Source organism: Scyliorhinus canicula, chromosome 6 (genome assembly GCF_902713615.1).
Source record: "Scyliorhinus canicula chromosome 6, sScyCan1.1, whole genome shotgun sequence".
In the NCBI taxonomy this organism is placed as follows: domain Eukaryota; kingdom Metazoa; phylum Chordata; class Chondrichthyes; order Carcharhiniformes; family Scyliorhinidae; genus Scyliorhinus; species Scyliorhinus canicula.
Window position 1 is genome coordinate 53,853,058 of NC_052151.1, and position 15,508 is coordinate 53,868,565.

Genomic DNA, 15,508 nt, shown 5'->3' on the forward strand with positions numbered 1-15,508 from the left:
GAGTACAGGGTTGTTCTGACCTGAAGAGAAATAGCTCATAAAAATTAAGTTTAATAAAACGGAGTTAAGAATGAGTTACAAAATGAGAGCAAAGACTTCAGGTTTATAGCTCACTTCCAACATGAAAGATTAAGTGACAAAACCCATCAGCCTGAAACATGTATTCTATTTCCAAAAAATGTTGATTGAATATGCAAAATAGATCACACCTCATTAGGTAGCCACAACCTTTTATTCATAGGAATTCATGAACGGAACAAAAGTTCTCAAATTGCAATACAAATCTGCATTTTTAAAAACGAGGGTGATATGACAGCAATGGTACAAAATTTATACCAAGCATATTTTAAATATCAACAATACTGTTACATGTTCTGTTCCAATGGAATGGTTTAGAGGCAAAAATGCATTTTTTTCAACATAAGGATATGAAGTATCAAGGATGCATTTAATCAGCTGTCTGACCAAACATGCAGAGTTGCATGTTTTGAATATACAAGTTGCAACAGCTTACATTTTGTTTTCCTAGTGCAAGTATGCCTGCATCTTTGTACATGATGGCACAGTGCCAGGGACCGGGTTCAAATCTGGCCTGGGTGACTGTGTGGAGTTTGCATGTTCTTTCCATGTTTATGTGAGTTTCCACCAGCTTCTCCCACAGGTTAGATGGACTGGCCATGATCAATGCACAGGGTTACAAGGATATGGCGGGGGGAAATGGGCCAATGTAGAGTGCTCATTTGGAGGGTCGGTGCAGACTAAGGGCCGAATGGCCTCCTGCACTGTTGAGATTCTATGGATGTATGAATATGTAAGCTAAACTAGGGTTCTGTCAAACAATGTTACTTTAGTGGATAATGAATGACTGCTTAATTGCCTATATTTACTCCCCTCCACTCTTGGGTGCATACTAGCCACCACAGGAAGTTCAAGAGGCAACTTATTCAAACATACAAGATCCTGAGGCGTCTTGACAGCACAGATGTGGAAAGGACATTTCCTCTTGTGGGAGAATCTAGAATTAGGGGTCACTGTTTAAAAATAAGGTGTCACGGTTCAAATCCTGAAAATTGAATTCAATAAAAATCTGGAATTAAAGGTCTAGCCATGATCTTGAAACCATTGTCAATTGTCGTAAAAATCCATTTGGTTTACTAATGCCCTTTTGAACCATAGAATTCCTACAGCGCAGGAGGCCATTCGGCCCATTGAGTCTGCATCAACCCTCTGAAAGAGCACTCTACCGAGGCCCACCCCCTCTCTACCACCCCTGACCTGCACAGCCTTGGACACTATGCAGCAATTTAGCATGGCCAATCCACTTAATCTGGACATCTTTGGACTGTTGGAGATAAACTAGAGCACCTGGAGGAAACCCACGCAGACATGAGGAGAAAGTGCAAACTCCAGTCACCCAAGGCCGGAATTGAACCTGGGTCCCTGGCACTGTGAGGCAGCAGTGCTAACCACTGTGTCACCTTTAGGGAAGGCAATCTGACATCCTTACCTGGTCTGGCCTCAGCAATGTGGTTGACTCTTAAACGGGCCGAGCAAGCCAACCATTCAGTCCAAGGACTGAGACAATTGGTGATGAACAATAAATGCAACCACCCACATCCCATTTAGGATTAAAAAAGGTTAGAGATGTGGGATACAGCTACCCATGGTTATTAATGTATTACAATGTAAAGTCAAACGTTTGATAACAGGAGTATTGTACAGGCTAAAAGCCAATGATACGCTGTGCCGCTGTTAAAGGAAGACAGGAATTTAATAATTTTTTCAAAAAAAATATCGAAAACATAAATTTGATTTTGTACAGTAATTTAGCCATCTTGCAATTATTTTATATTTCAAAGGAAATAACAATAAATACGAGTTTTCTTTAAAGAGTTTTGGCATTATATTTTAAATCCATTTGTATTCAAGGCATTCATGAATTTCAAGTATTCATATTAATTCTCCTGGTGCAAAATATACTTTGTGTATCATTTGGCAATTAAAACCATTCAGTCATGGGGGTAGACTTGCAACAGCCAAGGCATCATTATGTACTGGTCTCCATCAAACATGCTGAAATAATATATTAACAGAGGGTGGTACACCTAAAAACAACAAAATGCAAAACTGATCAGAATCCAGTGAACAAATATAATGTGGATAACAAATCTGAAACCTCAGCCTGGGGGGTGGTCGAGTTCTATACACAGCCTTGAAGTCCTGGAGTAGGTGGGATAAAAATTTGCCATTGCGTCCACTTTCAAGTCTCAATTACTATCCAACCACCTCTACATGTATGTGGAGGTTAGGTGAAGGCAGGATTGGATCTCAGCTGTGGCGTCGCATCCAGTTACATAGACTAGCAACACATTCTATCAAAGCCCATGGGCGGGATTCTCTGACCCCCCCCCCCCCCCCCCCCCCGGTCAGAGAATCGCTGGGGGGGGGGGGGGGAACCACGTGAATCCCGCCCCCACCGGCTGCCAAATTCTCAGGCACCGGAGATTTGGCGGGGGCGGGAAACGCGTCGCGCCGGTCAGCGGCCGCTCACAGCGGCGCCCCCCGGCGATTCCCCAATCTGCGGGGCACAAACCACTCCGGCGGCGGGCCGCCCCAATCACGCCACTTCGTCCCTCCGCGACCCCCCCCACCCCGCCTCTCCAGGTACAGGAGAATCCTGCCCCACATGTGCCTAATGGGTGCTCAGGAGGGGTACTGTGGAATTGTATCCCAGGAAATTAGGGCAATGCGTCCGGGGATGAAACGGAAGGAAATTAGTGGGAAAGAGGAACAAATCTGGGGTCCATAACCAGCAATAAGTTGAGGGAGAAAAATGATTAGAAGATGTTCAGTCCTTGAAGCTCGCCATTTCAAGGTCTCAACTGAAACCTAAGCATAATGGTGATTATTAAGCTTGACTGTTTCCATCTTGGTTTAGCTCCATTTCCTTGTACTTTAACAATATCGGGTATCAGGACTAGTCCTGAATCACTCACTTCCATAGGTGATTTACTTCATCCAGTTGCTTTTTTATAACAAATCAGTATTACTTTGCGCTCAAATTTTTGGCACTGGATTTTCCTTCTCCTTCACTAAGGCAACTCTTTTGCTTGTAGGTTGACAGCTTATTTCATTTCCACTCAAATTCACAAGAATTTGTTTTGTAAACTATCTTCAATATGGCAGTTGTTGAACAATCTCACCCAGTCTAGTCTGAAACACTAAAATAGTCTGTCAAGACCATGATCAAATGGACAATTAAATCTTGATGTGTTTCTAGACATCACTTTGTGATAAGTGGATGACGGCTAACTGGTGTTTTGTATGATGCTCCGATCGCATTTCGGCATAAAATTTCAATCTCCGTCACCTCAGCTTTTCCACAGCACCTCATCCCCAAATCTACCACACTTAAAGACATACCTGAACACCAGTTACTATGGCCATCTCACTCTCTGGAATATAGGCGGTTTCTGAATTTCTTCCATCATCTGAATGAATCAAAACTTTATAATGGGGAGTATTTCTCAAATTCTATAGATAAAAATACACCAGTGGTTATGTTCCTATGCAATAAAAGTAAAGCATTATCCTCTTGCATAATTAAAACTGTTCCAGCAGAAAATAACCCACATTTTATTCCATGGTCCTGATTGGCTAGTTTCAAAGTGACAGGGAAACAAAACAAAAAAGTCAAGATTATTCCTTAAAATATTACTCATACTTACCAAAATACTACAGCAAAACATACATCAGGCTACTTGGCCTGGATTACCTTTCCTTCCTTTGAAAACTATCCCTAATTTCTGACACGCAATGTCAGAAATATACTTTCCATCTGCTTTTAGCACCATGGACTGAATGTTGTGCTGGGGGCCGGGTCTCTATTCCTCTGACATGGAAGCCAGTGACAGGTCCACCTGCGTTTGACCAGCTACCCATTGGCAATTTATGGCCAACAGACCGTCCTTGGCACGAGGCAGGCCTTTCGCCCCGCCGGAGAGGAAGTCCCACCCCTGAGAGCTGCCAGCCAATCAGAGGGCTGAGAGCTACCTTGTTCCTGCAGTGCCATCTGGAGCCATAGCCACTGTTGGGACTACATGCAGCCTTAAAGAAGAGGGTTTTTAAATTTGTTCCATGGGACGTGGTCGTCACAGGCTGTGCCAGCATTTATTGCCCATCCCTAGTTGACCTTGAGGGGGCAGTTAAGAGTCAACCACATTGCTGTGGGTCTGGAGTCACATATAGGCCAGACTAGGTAAGGTTGGCAGGTTCTTCCCCGAAAGGACATTAGTAAACCAGATGGGTTTTTAATGACAATCAACAATTGTTTCACAGTCATTATTAGTCTTTTAATTCCAAGTTTTTATTTAATTCAAACTTCACCATCTGCAGTGGTGGGATTTGACTTTGGGTCCCCAAAGCATTGCTCTGGATCTCTGATTTATTAGTCCAGTGACAATACTACTCTGCCACCACCTCCCCTTGCCAATGAAGACCAGTCTGAAAGGCAAGCCTGATTTCGCACTGAAGCCAAGCTAGGGTGGGAGAATTACCATGGAGGTGTGGTGCCTCAGATGAGCACTGAGTGACTAAAAGGGACCCACCCACTTGACCGGCCACCAATCCCGTCAGGTTTCATCTGATGTCCCAGACACTTGGCACCAACCTCCCCCACCACTGGTAAAATTGCAGTGGGAGCAGGCATGGTTTTGGTATGGTGCTACTGTCATGATGCTCAATCTTATATCACCCTCTCTCGCAACTTCCAGAGGTCTATAAAATGTGACACCGGAGTGTAAATGGACATCAATGGCAGGCTAGATCAAGCTGAACTTCAGACAGATAATTCAGTGAATTTGATCCAAAATACATGAAAAGATAAACCTTCTTCTTGCAAAGCATTTCTGCTGTTAACCTGTTATTATCTTAGTAATGAGAAATAAATAGTATGTGGACAGATATCTCAACAGATGCCAGCGCATTTAACAAAGGTTCCTTTGTGCATCCCTCTCATACCTGCATGTCCAATGAATATCTTTCGTTAAGCCACTCTTCTGGGGCTTTTGCTCTCTCATCCCAGCCCACAATTACACCATAGTATCTGTCCTGCTTGTGTGTGAAGACCTGTCCAACTCTGTAGTTGACAGACAGTGGCCTTGGAGACCGAGGCTCAGTTGAGTCTAAGTAAACAAGTAGGAAATGGCATTTTAGTGTGCATTGAAATTTAATTTGGAGCCTCAAAATAATTCTCATAGTGGGAATATTATTCATGTACAAGCTTACATTTTAAATTGTCACTTCAAATTATTTTGATGCAATTGTGTTATTTTTGGACACTGGGTAGCACATTAAAGTTGGTAGGAGACCTTTCTCCTATCAATGTGGGATAGATTCAGTTCCTAGCCTTGGAGACGAAAGAATATTCTGGTAACTTGTGATCATTCAATTCCCTAAGCTCTAAATAGCCTTGTTAATGAAATTGAGATTTTTATCCAAGCATGATGCACATTTGTCCTTGTGCATTTAAGTGTCAAAACTATCTCACTCAGCTAAAAACAGAAAGTTTCCTGAAGCATGGCAAAGTTGATTAGTAAACAATGCTGAGATAGCAAAGCTACAACAAATTGAGATCTTAAGAATGTACAGATGTTACAGTGCTCACCATACAACATTTAGGCAACACAACTCACTAAGGCTCCTTAGCAGCACCTTCCAAACCCTCGACCACCATCATCTAGACGGACAAGCGTAGCAGAAACCTGGGAATACCACCACCTGGAGGTTCCACTCTAAGTCATTCACCACCTTGACTTGGAAATATATCACCATTCCTTCACTGTCATTGGGGCAACATCCTGGAGCTCCCTCCCTAACTGCACTGTCGTTGTACCTACACCTCAAGGACTGAGTGGTTCAAGAAGGCAACTCACCACCACCTACTGAAGGGCAACTAGGGAAGGGCAATAAATACTGGCCTAACCAGTGACGCCCACATCCCATAAATGAATTTTTTTTTAAATGATATCAGGGATCAAAGACACAAATTTAAGGTATAAGAAGAATCTGAGGAATCGTGGAAATTAAGAGTTCAATTTAGAGCAAGTTACTTTTGTAACCATGAGTTATGGAACCAAATTCACAAGTGAAAGTGAACCGTCATTTTGACCTGAAGTTTGCAAAGGTGGAGAGTCTCTCCATTTTTACGAAAATGGCAGCAGAGGCCCAAATATGGAAGTCCTGCCCCTGAACACAATCATTTCTGCAGCATTTTTGTGGCGAGGTGGTGGTTCTGGGTGGGGAGGCGGGGGCGGGGGGGGGGGGGGGGGGGGGGGGCGTGTTCTACATTGCACATGGATGGTTCACAGTTGCACCTGGACATGCTAAACTGCAGTTGATTGTTAGTGAGATATCTAAAAAACTTGTGAACTTTAGACATGGTAGAATGATTAGAGCTCCCACAGTTCTTTTGAGGGGTGGTGTATACTTTTGCACCGGTATGGTACCCTTATGGATGTGACCCCAGGACACTTTTAGTAGAGGCAACGTGTCCTTTGGGGTTGTTAAAAGTAGACAGAAGTGCACATAAAAAGTGCATAAACTCCCTGGAACTGTCGAGCTCATCAGAACACTCAAGAGTGCTGTCAAAAGGAACATAGAAAGTAAAAACCAGAGTAAGCCATTCAGCCCTTCGAGACTGCTCTGCTACTCATTGTGATCATGGCTGATCATCTGACTCAGTAAACTGTTCCCACTTTCTCCCCATATCCTTTGATTCCTTTAACCCCATGAGCTATATCTATTTCCTTCTTGGCTGGATTCTCCTTCCAGCGACGCCGGAATTGGTAAATACGATAGGTCAGCCGAAAATTGATGCCAATGCCAGGCGCCCAATGGAATGCCATGCTCTGGTGCCTCCAGAGCGGCATGAATGCATTCCACGCTGTACAGGTGTGGAATGCAAATTGTACAGTAAACGGCATTGGCATGTTATTAAAGGGCCTGACATGGTAATTTCCTGGCCCCCTATGATGCTCCGTCTCCGCCGGGAGAAATTACCGACGGCGAGTACTTGTGGTACTTAAAATCAGGAAACAGGCACCGTGGCTGCTGAGGGAGAGAAAGAAAGGGTACAAAAAGTGTCCAACATCGCTATAGTGTGCTGACAGTTGTGCCACTGGCTTCGGTGTGGTTTTGGGGGTGTAAGGCAGCCATGCAGCTGCGCATGACGCTGACTGCCCACTGTAAATGTAGTGCCACAGGTCATATGGATGCCTCCCCAGGCTAACCCCCCTAGTACCTTCTAATCCCAGCTGACCCATCAATGGGATGGGTGTGTTCCAGCAGTGCCATCTTCTTGGCTGGGATGAGGGTGTGTGGGGAGTGGAATGCCTATATGCAGCTCCTGCTTCTCAGGCTCTCCAGTGCTAATCCCAACCTTGGATGCCAGTGTTCAATTAACTTGCGCTCGTTCCACTAGGTGCCTGTGCTATCCCATTAGGATGTCCTGAATCGCTCCAGGACTGGCACCACTTTCAGGGCCATAGCACTCATACCATTCAGTCCCGATGTCAGCACTTAGTCTCTGAAACGGAGAATACGGCCCACAATGTTGTGGCCTCAACTGATTTCTAAGAGAATTCCACAGGCTCACCACTCTCTGGGTGAAGAAATTCCTCCTCATCTGAGTCCCAAATGGTTTACCTCATATTCTCAGATTGTGATGACTAGTTCTGGACTCTTCCCCTCCCCCTCCCCTGTATTGGGGATGTCCTTCCTGTATCTACCCTATCTCATCCTGCTAGAATTTTATAGGTTTCTATGAGATTCCCCCTCACTGTTCTAAATTCCAGCGAATATAATCCTAACCGACTCAATCACTCCTCTGTCCCGCTATCCGAGGAATGCGTCTGGTAAACCTTTACTGCGCTCCCTATATAGCAAGAACATCCTCAGATAAGGGGACTAAAACCACACACAATATTCCATGTGTGGCCTCACCAAGGTCCTGTATAATTGCAGCAAGACATCCCTGCTCCTGTACTCGAATCCTCTCACTAAGAAAGTCAACATACCATTTACCTTCTTTACCACCTGCTGCACCTGATTGCTTACTTTCAGAAACTGGTGCACAAGGACAACCAGGTTTTGTTGCACATTCCCCTCTCTCAATTTTTAGCCATTCAAATAATAATCTGCCTTCTTGTTTTTGCAATCAAAGTGGATAACCTCACATATATCCACTCAAAAGCATCAAAAGGAACTTTCAAGAGAACAGTCACAGTTGTCAAGCTGTCAAGGCATTTAAAATTCCTTCCCTTTAATTTAAATTAAAATAAATTTAATTTAAATATTTGGGGGTGGGAGAATTGTCTGTAGTGTTTAAAAAAAGCAGTTTTTTTTTCTTTGTCTGTTGACGGGATTAGTGATGTATAATTAATTTCACAACCTTTCATTACCACAGTGGGGTGTCTGTCAGTACCTGATTAGCAGTTTCAAGTGGTTGCAAAATCTTTGGAGCGGAGATATGAATTCCAATCTTATTTGTATATAAATAGTGAACTCATCAATAGGCATTTAAGAACATCATTTAATCTCAGCATGGGTCCTGAGGCCTGCCCCGATAGGTATTGGGTGAATTGCATGGTAGATATAAGGGCAAAGGGGTGTGAGCCATGGCTTGGCATAATTTGGCACTAAGTTGGCATGGAGACTATAAAATGCCATGGGGGTGGGCAGAGGGACATAGGAGTTTATAAAATAAAATAGGGGTAGGCATAGGTTCACATAGAGGGTATGAAGGACCATGAAAATGAAAATGAAATGAAAATCGCTTATTGTCACGAGTAGGCTTCAATGAAGTTACTGTGAAAAGCCCCTAGTCGCCACATTCCGGCGCCTGTCCGGGGAGGCTGGTACGGGAATCGAACCGTGCTGCTGGCCTGCTTTAAAAGCCAGCGATTTAGCTGAGTTAGCTAAACCAGCCCCTAGTGAGCTAAACCAGGACCATGGGGGTTGGTCAGCAGGCATAGGTTGGCATGGATTGTATGAAGGGTAGGAAGGAGGCATGCCTGGGGCTTGGTGAGTGTGTGGGGGGTGAGAAGGTGAGGGGGAGGGCTGTTTTTTGTTTCACAGTCTTTTTTCATTGTTTCGAGGCAGGCCTTTTGCCCAGGGCCCCTCTGCACCCTGCAGTCTCCATATTCATTCTGGGATCAGCAGCCACAACTCCCATACACCCTGGCACCCTCCAATAATGAGACTCCAGAGCTCTGGGGCACTTTTGCCTCGGTTGGGTTTGGTGAGCCGGGAATTATTCTGATATTTTCACCCCTGCCCCGGGAGCAAAGGTTCTGCCGATTTACCTCTTACACAAATAGTGATGGATAGGTGGAGAAAATTATTAAATTTACAATGGAGCTGCTTTTTTATTTTGGCAAAACAAGTGACTGAGATGTGCAACATATCAAAGTACACTCTTCAGATCAAACAAGGGGCGGCACTGTGGTTAGCACTGCTGCCTCACAGCTCCAGAGTTCAATTCCGGCCTCGGGTGACTGACTGTGTGGAGTTTGCATGTTCACCCAGTGTCTGCGTGTGTTTCCTTCGGGTGCTCCGGTTTCCTCCCACAGTCCAAAGTTGTACAGGTTAGATGGATTGGCCATGCTGAATTGCCCCTTAGTGTTCAAAACGTTAGGTTGGGTTACTGGAATTACGGGGATAGGGAGGAGGCGTGGGATTAAGTGGGGTGCTCTTTCCAAGGGCCAGTGCAGATTCGATGGGCTGAATGGCCTCCTGCCCTGTCCATTTTATGATTCTATCTGATGGTATTTTCTGCTCCCAAGGTACCTGTAAAGTAATCATCATTTTCTTTCAATCGAAAGACTTCCACAGCTGGGGATTCATCAGGAAGATCTTCAAACTGGATAGATCTGCAGAACATCAGAGAAAGTGTGACATTTCCTGGAAAATCCTTGCCCCACTCAATAAAACCGCATGCCTGAAGTGAAGCAGAAAAAATAACTTTCCCTAAATTATTGGTGGTGTAGTGGTATTGTCACTGGGCTAGAAACCCAGAGACCCAGGATAATGCTCCGAGGATCTGGATTCAAATTCCACCATGGCAGATGGTGAATTTTGAATTCAATGGTTGTCATAAAAATCCATCTTGTTCATTAGTATATTTTAAGGAAGGAAATCTGCCATCCTTATTTGGCTTGTCTGGCCTACATGTGACTCAAGAGCCACAACAATGTGCTTGACCCTTAAATGACCTAGCAAGCCACATTTTGTGATAACATATGGTTGAATACTTAGCCGTCAGCAGCAGTAAGCAATTGCTAAGGACTATATCACCATCAAACACATGTTCCATAAGGATCAAAACTGTGGCGCATCTATCCGATTCCATAGCAGGTCGCGTATCACCTCCTTCCTCTCTGACCTATATTCGTTTTATATTGCTAGTAAACAGAAAAATCCTTTTTCTTATCTTTACATCTGATACTCCCTCCAGGAAGCAATCTGGAAATGTAAGACAGAGCAAGCCGAGTTATCAACAAGATAATAACCAGAAAAACTCATATTTATTTCCACTTGGAAGGTGAAGAGTTTTCTGATCCAGCCCGAAGTCAACGGAAGTTTGGCCAGTCTGTCAAATTTTCCATCCCTCCCGCAAGTATTCCTGCTGAGGGCGGGACTGGAAAATCCCAACTTCTAAGATGCTTCAGATAAACGCCAGGAAAATGGGCCTTCCTCCAGGAAAAGGAAGTTTAGGAGGGGTGAGATGGGTCAACAACATGAGGATTTTTTATTCTTAAGGAGAAGAGGTCAATGGAGATTCATAGAGGGAATTGCAGAGCAGAACCCAAGCGGCTGAAGAGAGTGTGCCACAAATGAAGGAATGATCAAGAGTTGGGGAATAATACATAGAAGATCAGATTCATATACGTGTTGGGTCGGGTTGAGGGGCATGCTTGGGGATATAGAGAGGCAATAATGGATTCAAAAGATGAGAGCAATGGTTTTAAATTGAATGTATTGGGGAACAAGGGGACAATTTAAGTCGGGAGAAAAGGGTGACTTAACATGGGATTGGGATGCATGTGGCAGAGGTTTGAACAAGTTGGGAGTTTGCGGAGAAAGGGCAGAAAGGATTTGAATGGAATGGTTGAGCCTGAAAGAGCTAAAGATCGTGTCTTAGTGGTAGAAATAGGGAAAATTGTGAAGATAGAAGTAAAGCAGTCCCGGTAGTTGAGAGGATTCTGGGGTCCAAATCTCTGCTCAGACCCGAGAAATTCCAGAGTTTTAGGCATGGAAATCTCGATTACTGAGAGTGGACGGGCAGGGAATCTGTTTCCAGCCCTTTATGCACCAGAGGAAAAATTGCAACAGGAACACTGTCAGGCTGATGGGCAACAGGTAAATAAAGAGGCATCACAGATATATCTAATGCTACATAAATATCTTCCTTTATGATTTTAGGATTTGTATGCAGATGTTGTCAATAACAGAGGTTAAATGCTTATGCCAGTTAGTTTGCCCAGAATCCTACCTCTCTTTTAGATTCCATTCCATTAGCCAGTCCTTCCATGCTTGTAAATTTAAATACGATCTTCTGAATCTGTTCCAGTTATTGATTAACCTTTTAAAAAAGGAATTAGAAACATTCAATATATTAGGGAGTGAGGGAGAGAGAGAAAGAGAAAAATACAAGATCTTTGGATCATAAGAATTAGGAGCAGGAGTAGGCTGTTTGGCCACTTGATCCTGCTCATCATTCAGTAAGAACATCAATGAGGTGATTGCGGCTTTAACTCCACTTTCCTGCTGGCCACCCCACAACCCTTGATTCCCTTATTGATCGAAAAATCTGCAGACACGTGTTCAGGCCTTGATACATGAAACTCGTGTCATCCTGCAAAGGTAGGGCATGCTCAGAAATTACTTTCCATATATTGTGTAACAACTCACTCCTTTGTTTCTAGAAACCATTAGGTTCCAGAGCAACATGATGCTCCCAATCTCACCAGGAGGGGCAGGACCAAGGGAGGACTGTACTTCTCCACGTGGGAAGAACATTAGCCCACTGCCAGAGCTGGAAAGTAGGGTGACAGTCCCATTAACTGGAAAATTGTGTGAAATGAGAACAGATAGCAAATAGCACCTTCGTTCTAATCAGTAAAATAATGAATCTAGTAATGGAATGCCTGATATGATCTGAAGAAATCCATCAAAGATGCAAAGCTCGAGGCCCAGGCTAGCCACACGGACCCCGCCATCTATGGCAAGGTCTGCAAAGCATAACAGGCTACAAGATGAAAGCATGTAAAATTGCCGTCCCCAACGCACCCTTCCCTGATGAGCTCAACGCTTTGAGCAAGAGGTCAGTGAGAACGAGTCCTTCACCCCAGAAGCCTCGGATGAACTTGTATCTGAGATGATCATTAATTCAGATGTCAGAGTAGCCTTCTCGAAGGTCAACCCACGGAAAGCCACTGGCCCATGGAAAGCAGTGGGGTATCCGGACGAGCACTCAGGTCTTGCGCAGATCAGCTGGCGGGGGTATTCGCAGACATCTCCAACCTCTTTCCAACAATCTGAGGTCCCTATGTGCTTCAAGAAGACGACCATCATCCCTGTACCAAAGAAAAGCCAAGCAGCGTGCCTAAATGACTATCATCCAGTGGCTCTGCCATCCATCATCATGAAGTGCTTCGAAAGGTTAGTCATGGCACGAATCAACTCCAGCCTCCCGGATTGCCTTGATCTACTACAGTTCACCTACCGCTGTAACAGGTCCACAGCAGACGCCATCTCCATGGCCCTGCACTCTCCCTGGAACATCTAGATCACAAAGACACCTATGTCAGACTCCTATTTATTGACTTTAGCTCAGCCTTCAACACCATCATTCCTACAAAACTCATCTCCAAACTCCGTGGCCTTGGCCTTGACTCCTCCCTCGGCGACCTGAACTTTCTAATCCACACGCCACAATCAGTAAGGATAGGCAACAACACCTCCTCCATGATCATCCTCAACACCGGTTCCCCACAAGGCTGTGTCCTCAGCCCCCTACTATACTCTTTATACACCTATGACTGTGTGGCCAAATTCCCCTCCAACTCAATTTTCAAATTTGCTGATGATACCATCGTAGAGGGTCGGATTTCAAACAATGATGACACAGAGTGCAGGAATGAGATAGAGAATCTAGTGAACTGGTGCGACAATAATAATCTCTCACTCAACATCAACAAAACGAAGAAAATTGTCATTGACTTCAGGAAGCGTAGTGGAGAACATGCCCCTGTCTACGTCAATGGGAGCGAAGTAGAAAGTGTCGAGAGCTTCAAGTTTTTAGGTGTATAGATCACCAACAATCTGTGCTGGTTCCCGATATGCCGACACTATAGTTAAGAAAGCCCACCAACGACTCCACTTTCTCAGAAGACTAAGGAAATTTGGCATGTCAGCTACGACTCTCACCAACTTCTACAGATGCACCATAGAAAGCATTCTTTCTGGTTGTATTATAGCTTGATATGGAGTCTGCTCTGCCCAAGACCGCAGGAAACTACAAAAGGTCGTGAATGTAGCCCAGTCTATCACGCAAACCAGCCTCCCATCCATTGATTCTGTCTACAATTCCCGCTGCCTCGGAAAGGCAGCCAGCATAATTAAGGACCCCACGCATCCCGGACATATTCTCTTCCACCTTCTTCCATCAGGAAAAAGACACCAAAGTTTGAGGTCACGTACCAACCGACTCAAGAACAGCTTCTTCCTTACTTCCATCACACTTTTGAATGGACCTACCTCGTATTAAGTTGAGCTTTTCTCTACACCTTGCTATAACTGTAACATTATATTCTGCAGTCGCTCCTTCCTTCCCTATGTATGGTATGCATTGATTGTGCAGCAAGAAACAATACTTTTCACTGTATACTAATACATGTGACAATAATAAATCAAATCAAATCAAATGGTTCCACGATTAAAATATTTGCTTCATATTCTCATAGATTTCAGCCGTAGAACCATAGAAAATGTTAGAGTGCAGAAAGAGACCACTCTGTTATATCTGCACCAGTTAAACAAGTGAAAAATAAATTAGCCGCTCATTTTAATCTCCCTTTCCAATATCTGGTCCATGGTCTTGCCGGTTACAGCACTATAGGAGCCGATCCAGGTGCCTTTCAAATGAGTTGAGTATGGTAGGCTCACCGCCAACTTCGGCAGTGAATTCCAGACGTCCAGCACACTCCGAATGAAAAGAATTTTCCTCATGTCCTACCCCTTCTCCCCATCACGTTACATCTAGGGGCTGGTTTAGCTCACTGAGCTAAATCACTGGCTTTTAAAGCAGACCAAGCAGGCCAGCAGCACGGTTCGATTCCTGTACCAGCCTCCCGGACAGGCACCGGAATGTGGCGACTAGGGGCTTTTCACAGTAACTTCATTGAAGCCTACTCGTGACAATAAGCGATTTTCATTTCATTTCATTTGTTCTAAGGAAAACAATCCTGACCTATCAAATCCCGTCTCATAGCTGCAGTTATCAAGCCCTGGCAACATTCTTGTAAATCTCCTCAGCACTCTCTCCAGTGCATTTTGTCCTTCTTATAATGTGGTGACCAGAACTGCAGACAAAATTCCAGCTGTGGTCTAACCAGCGGTTTATGCAGTTCCATAATTACATCCCTTCTTTTATATTCAATACCTTGTCCAACAAAGGAGATTATTCCATATGCTTTCTTGAAACCGTTTCCACCAGTCCTTCCCCTAACAAAACCATGATCAATCCATGCCTTTCTAAGTAACAGTTTATCCTGCCTCAGAATTGTTTCCAATAATTTTCTCACCACTGAAGACAGATTGACCAGACTACGGTTTTCTGGCCTATTCCTTGTACCCTTTTAAAATAATGGCACACAACATTCGCAGAGCTCCAATGTTCTGGGACCTCGCCTGTATCAAATGATGATTGGAAAATGATCCTCAGAGCACCCATTATTTTCTCCCTGGCTTCCTTCAACAGCCTGGGATACAACCCATCGGGCCCTGGTGATTTATCCACCTTCAAGGATGCCAGTCCCTCCAGTATTTCCTCTCTCACTATGCTTATTGTATCTAATATTTCACACAATTAGATAGAAACTTGGATATGAGAAGTAGATATCTAAACTCACCAAATGTGAACCAATGCTAAACCAGATTAGAAGTTTCACCTTTTTCAAGCAGCTGGGATTGTATTTGGAAGAAACAAAATAAATAAATCAGTATTTATTATAATCTATGTGAATCTTTTTCAGGAGAAATGATTCATATAGTTTTGACAGATCCATTTTTGTATTGTTGTTACCCACACAGCCTAATTAACAGGAAACCATAAGGCCACATGGCACAAGTGTTAATAGTAATGAGAGCTTCATAAGCATGCAGTCTTCACAATGTTACACAACATTTAAATCCTTTTTTCATCTTTCATTTGTTTCAGCTATACTAC

General features: G+C 44.0%; 1 protein-coding gene across 2 annotated transcripts in view; it reads right to left on the reverse strand.

Annotated features, from left to right (window-relative positions):
* Positions 1-213: 213 nt before the first annotated feature.
* The window catches only part of si:dkey-261l7.2, a 33,858-nt gene continuing 18,563 nt past the window's right edge, over positions 214-15,508 (reverse strand). For both annotated transcript variants that reach the window (XM_038799293.1, XM_038799292.1), the window contains exons 4-8: positions 11,552-11,641; positions 9,847-9,929; positions 5,020-5,183; positions 3,424-3,534; positions 214-2,105 (exon numbers count right to left, since the gene is read on the reverse strand). In XM_038799293.1, coding sequence (XP_038655221.1) covers positions 2,010-2,105; positions 3,424-3,534; positions 5,020-5,183; positions 9,847-9,929; positions 11,552-11,641 — 544 coding nt within the window. In that variant the 3' untranslated portion in view covers positions 214-2,009. The remainder of the gene's footprint in view (positions 2,106-3,423; positions 3,535-5,019; positions 5,184-9,846; positions 9,930-11,551; positions 11,642-15,508) is intronic.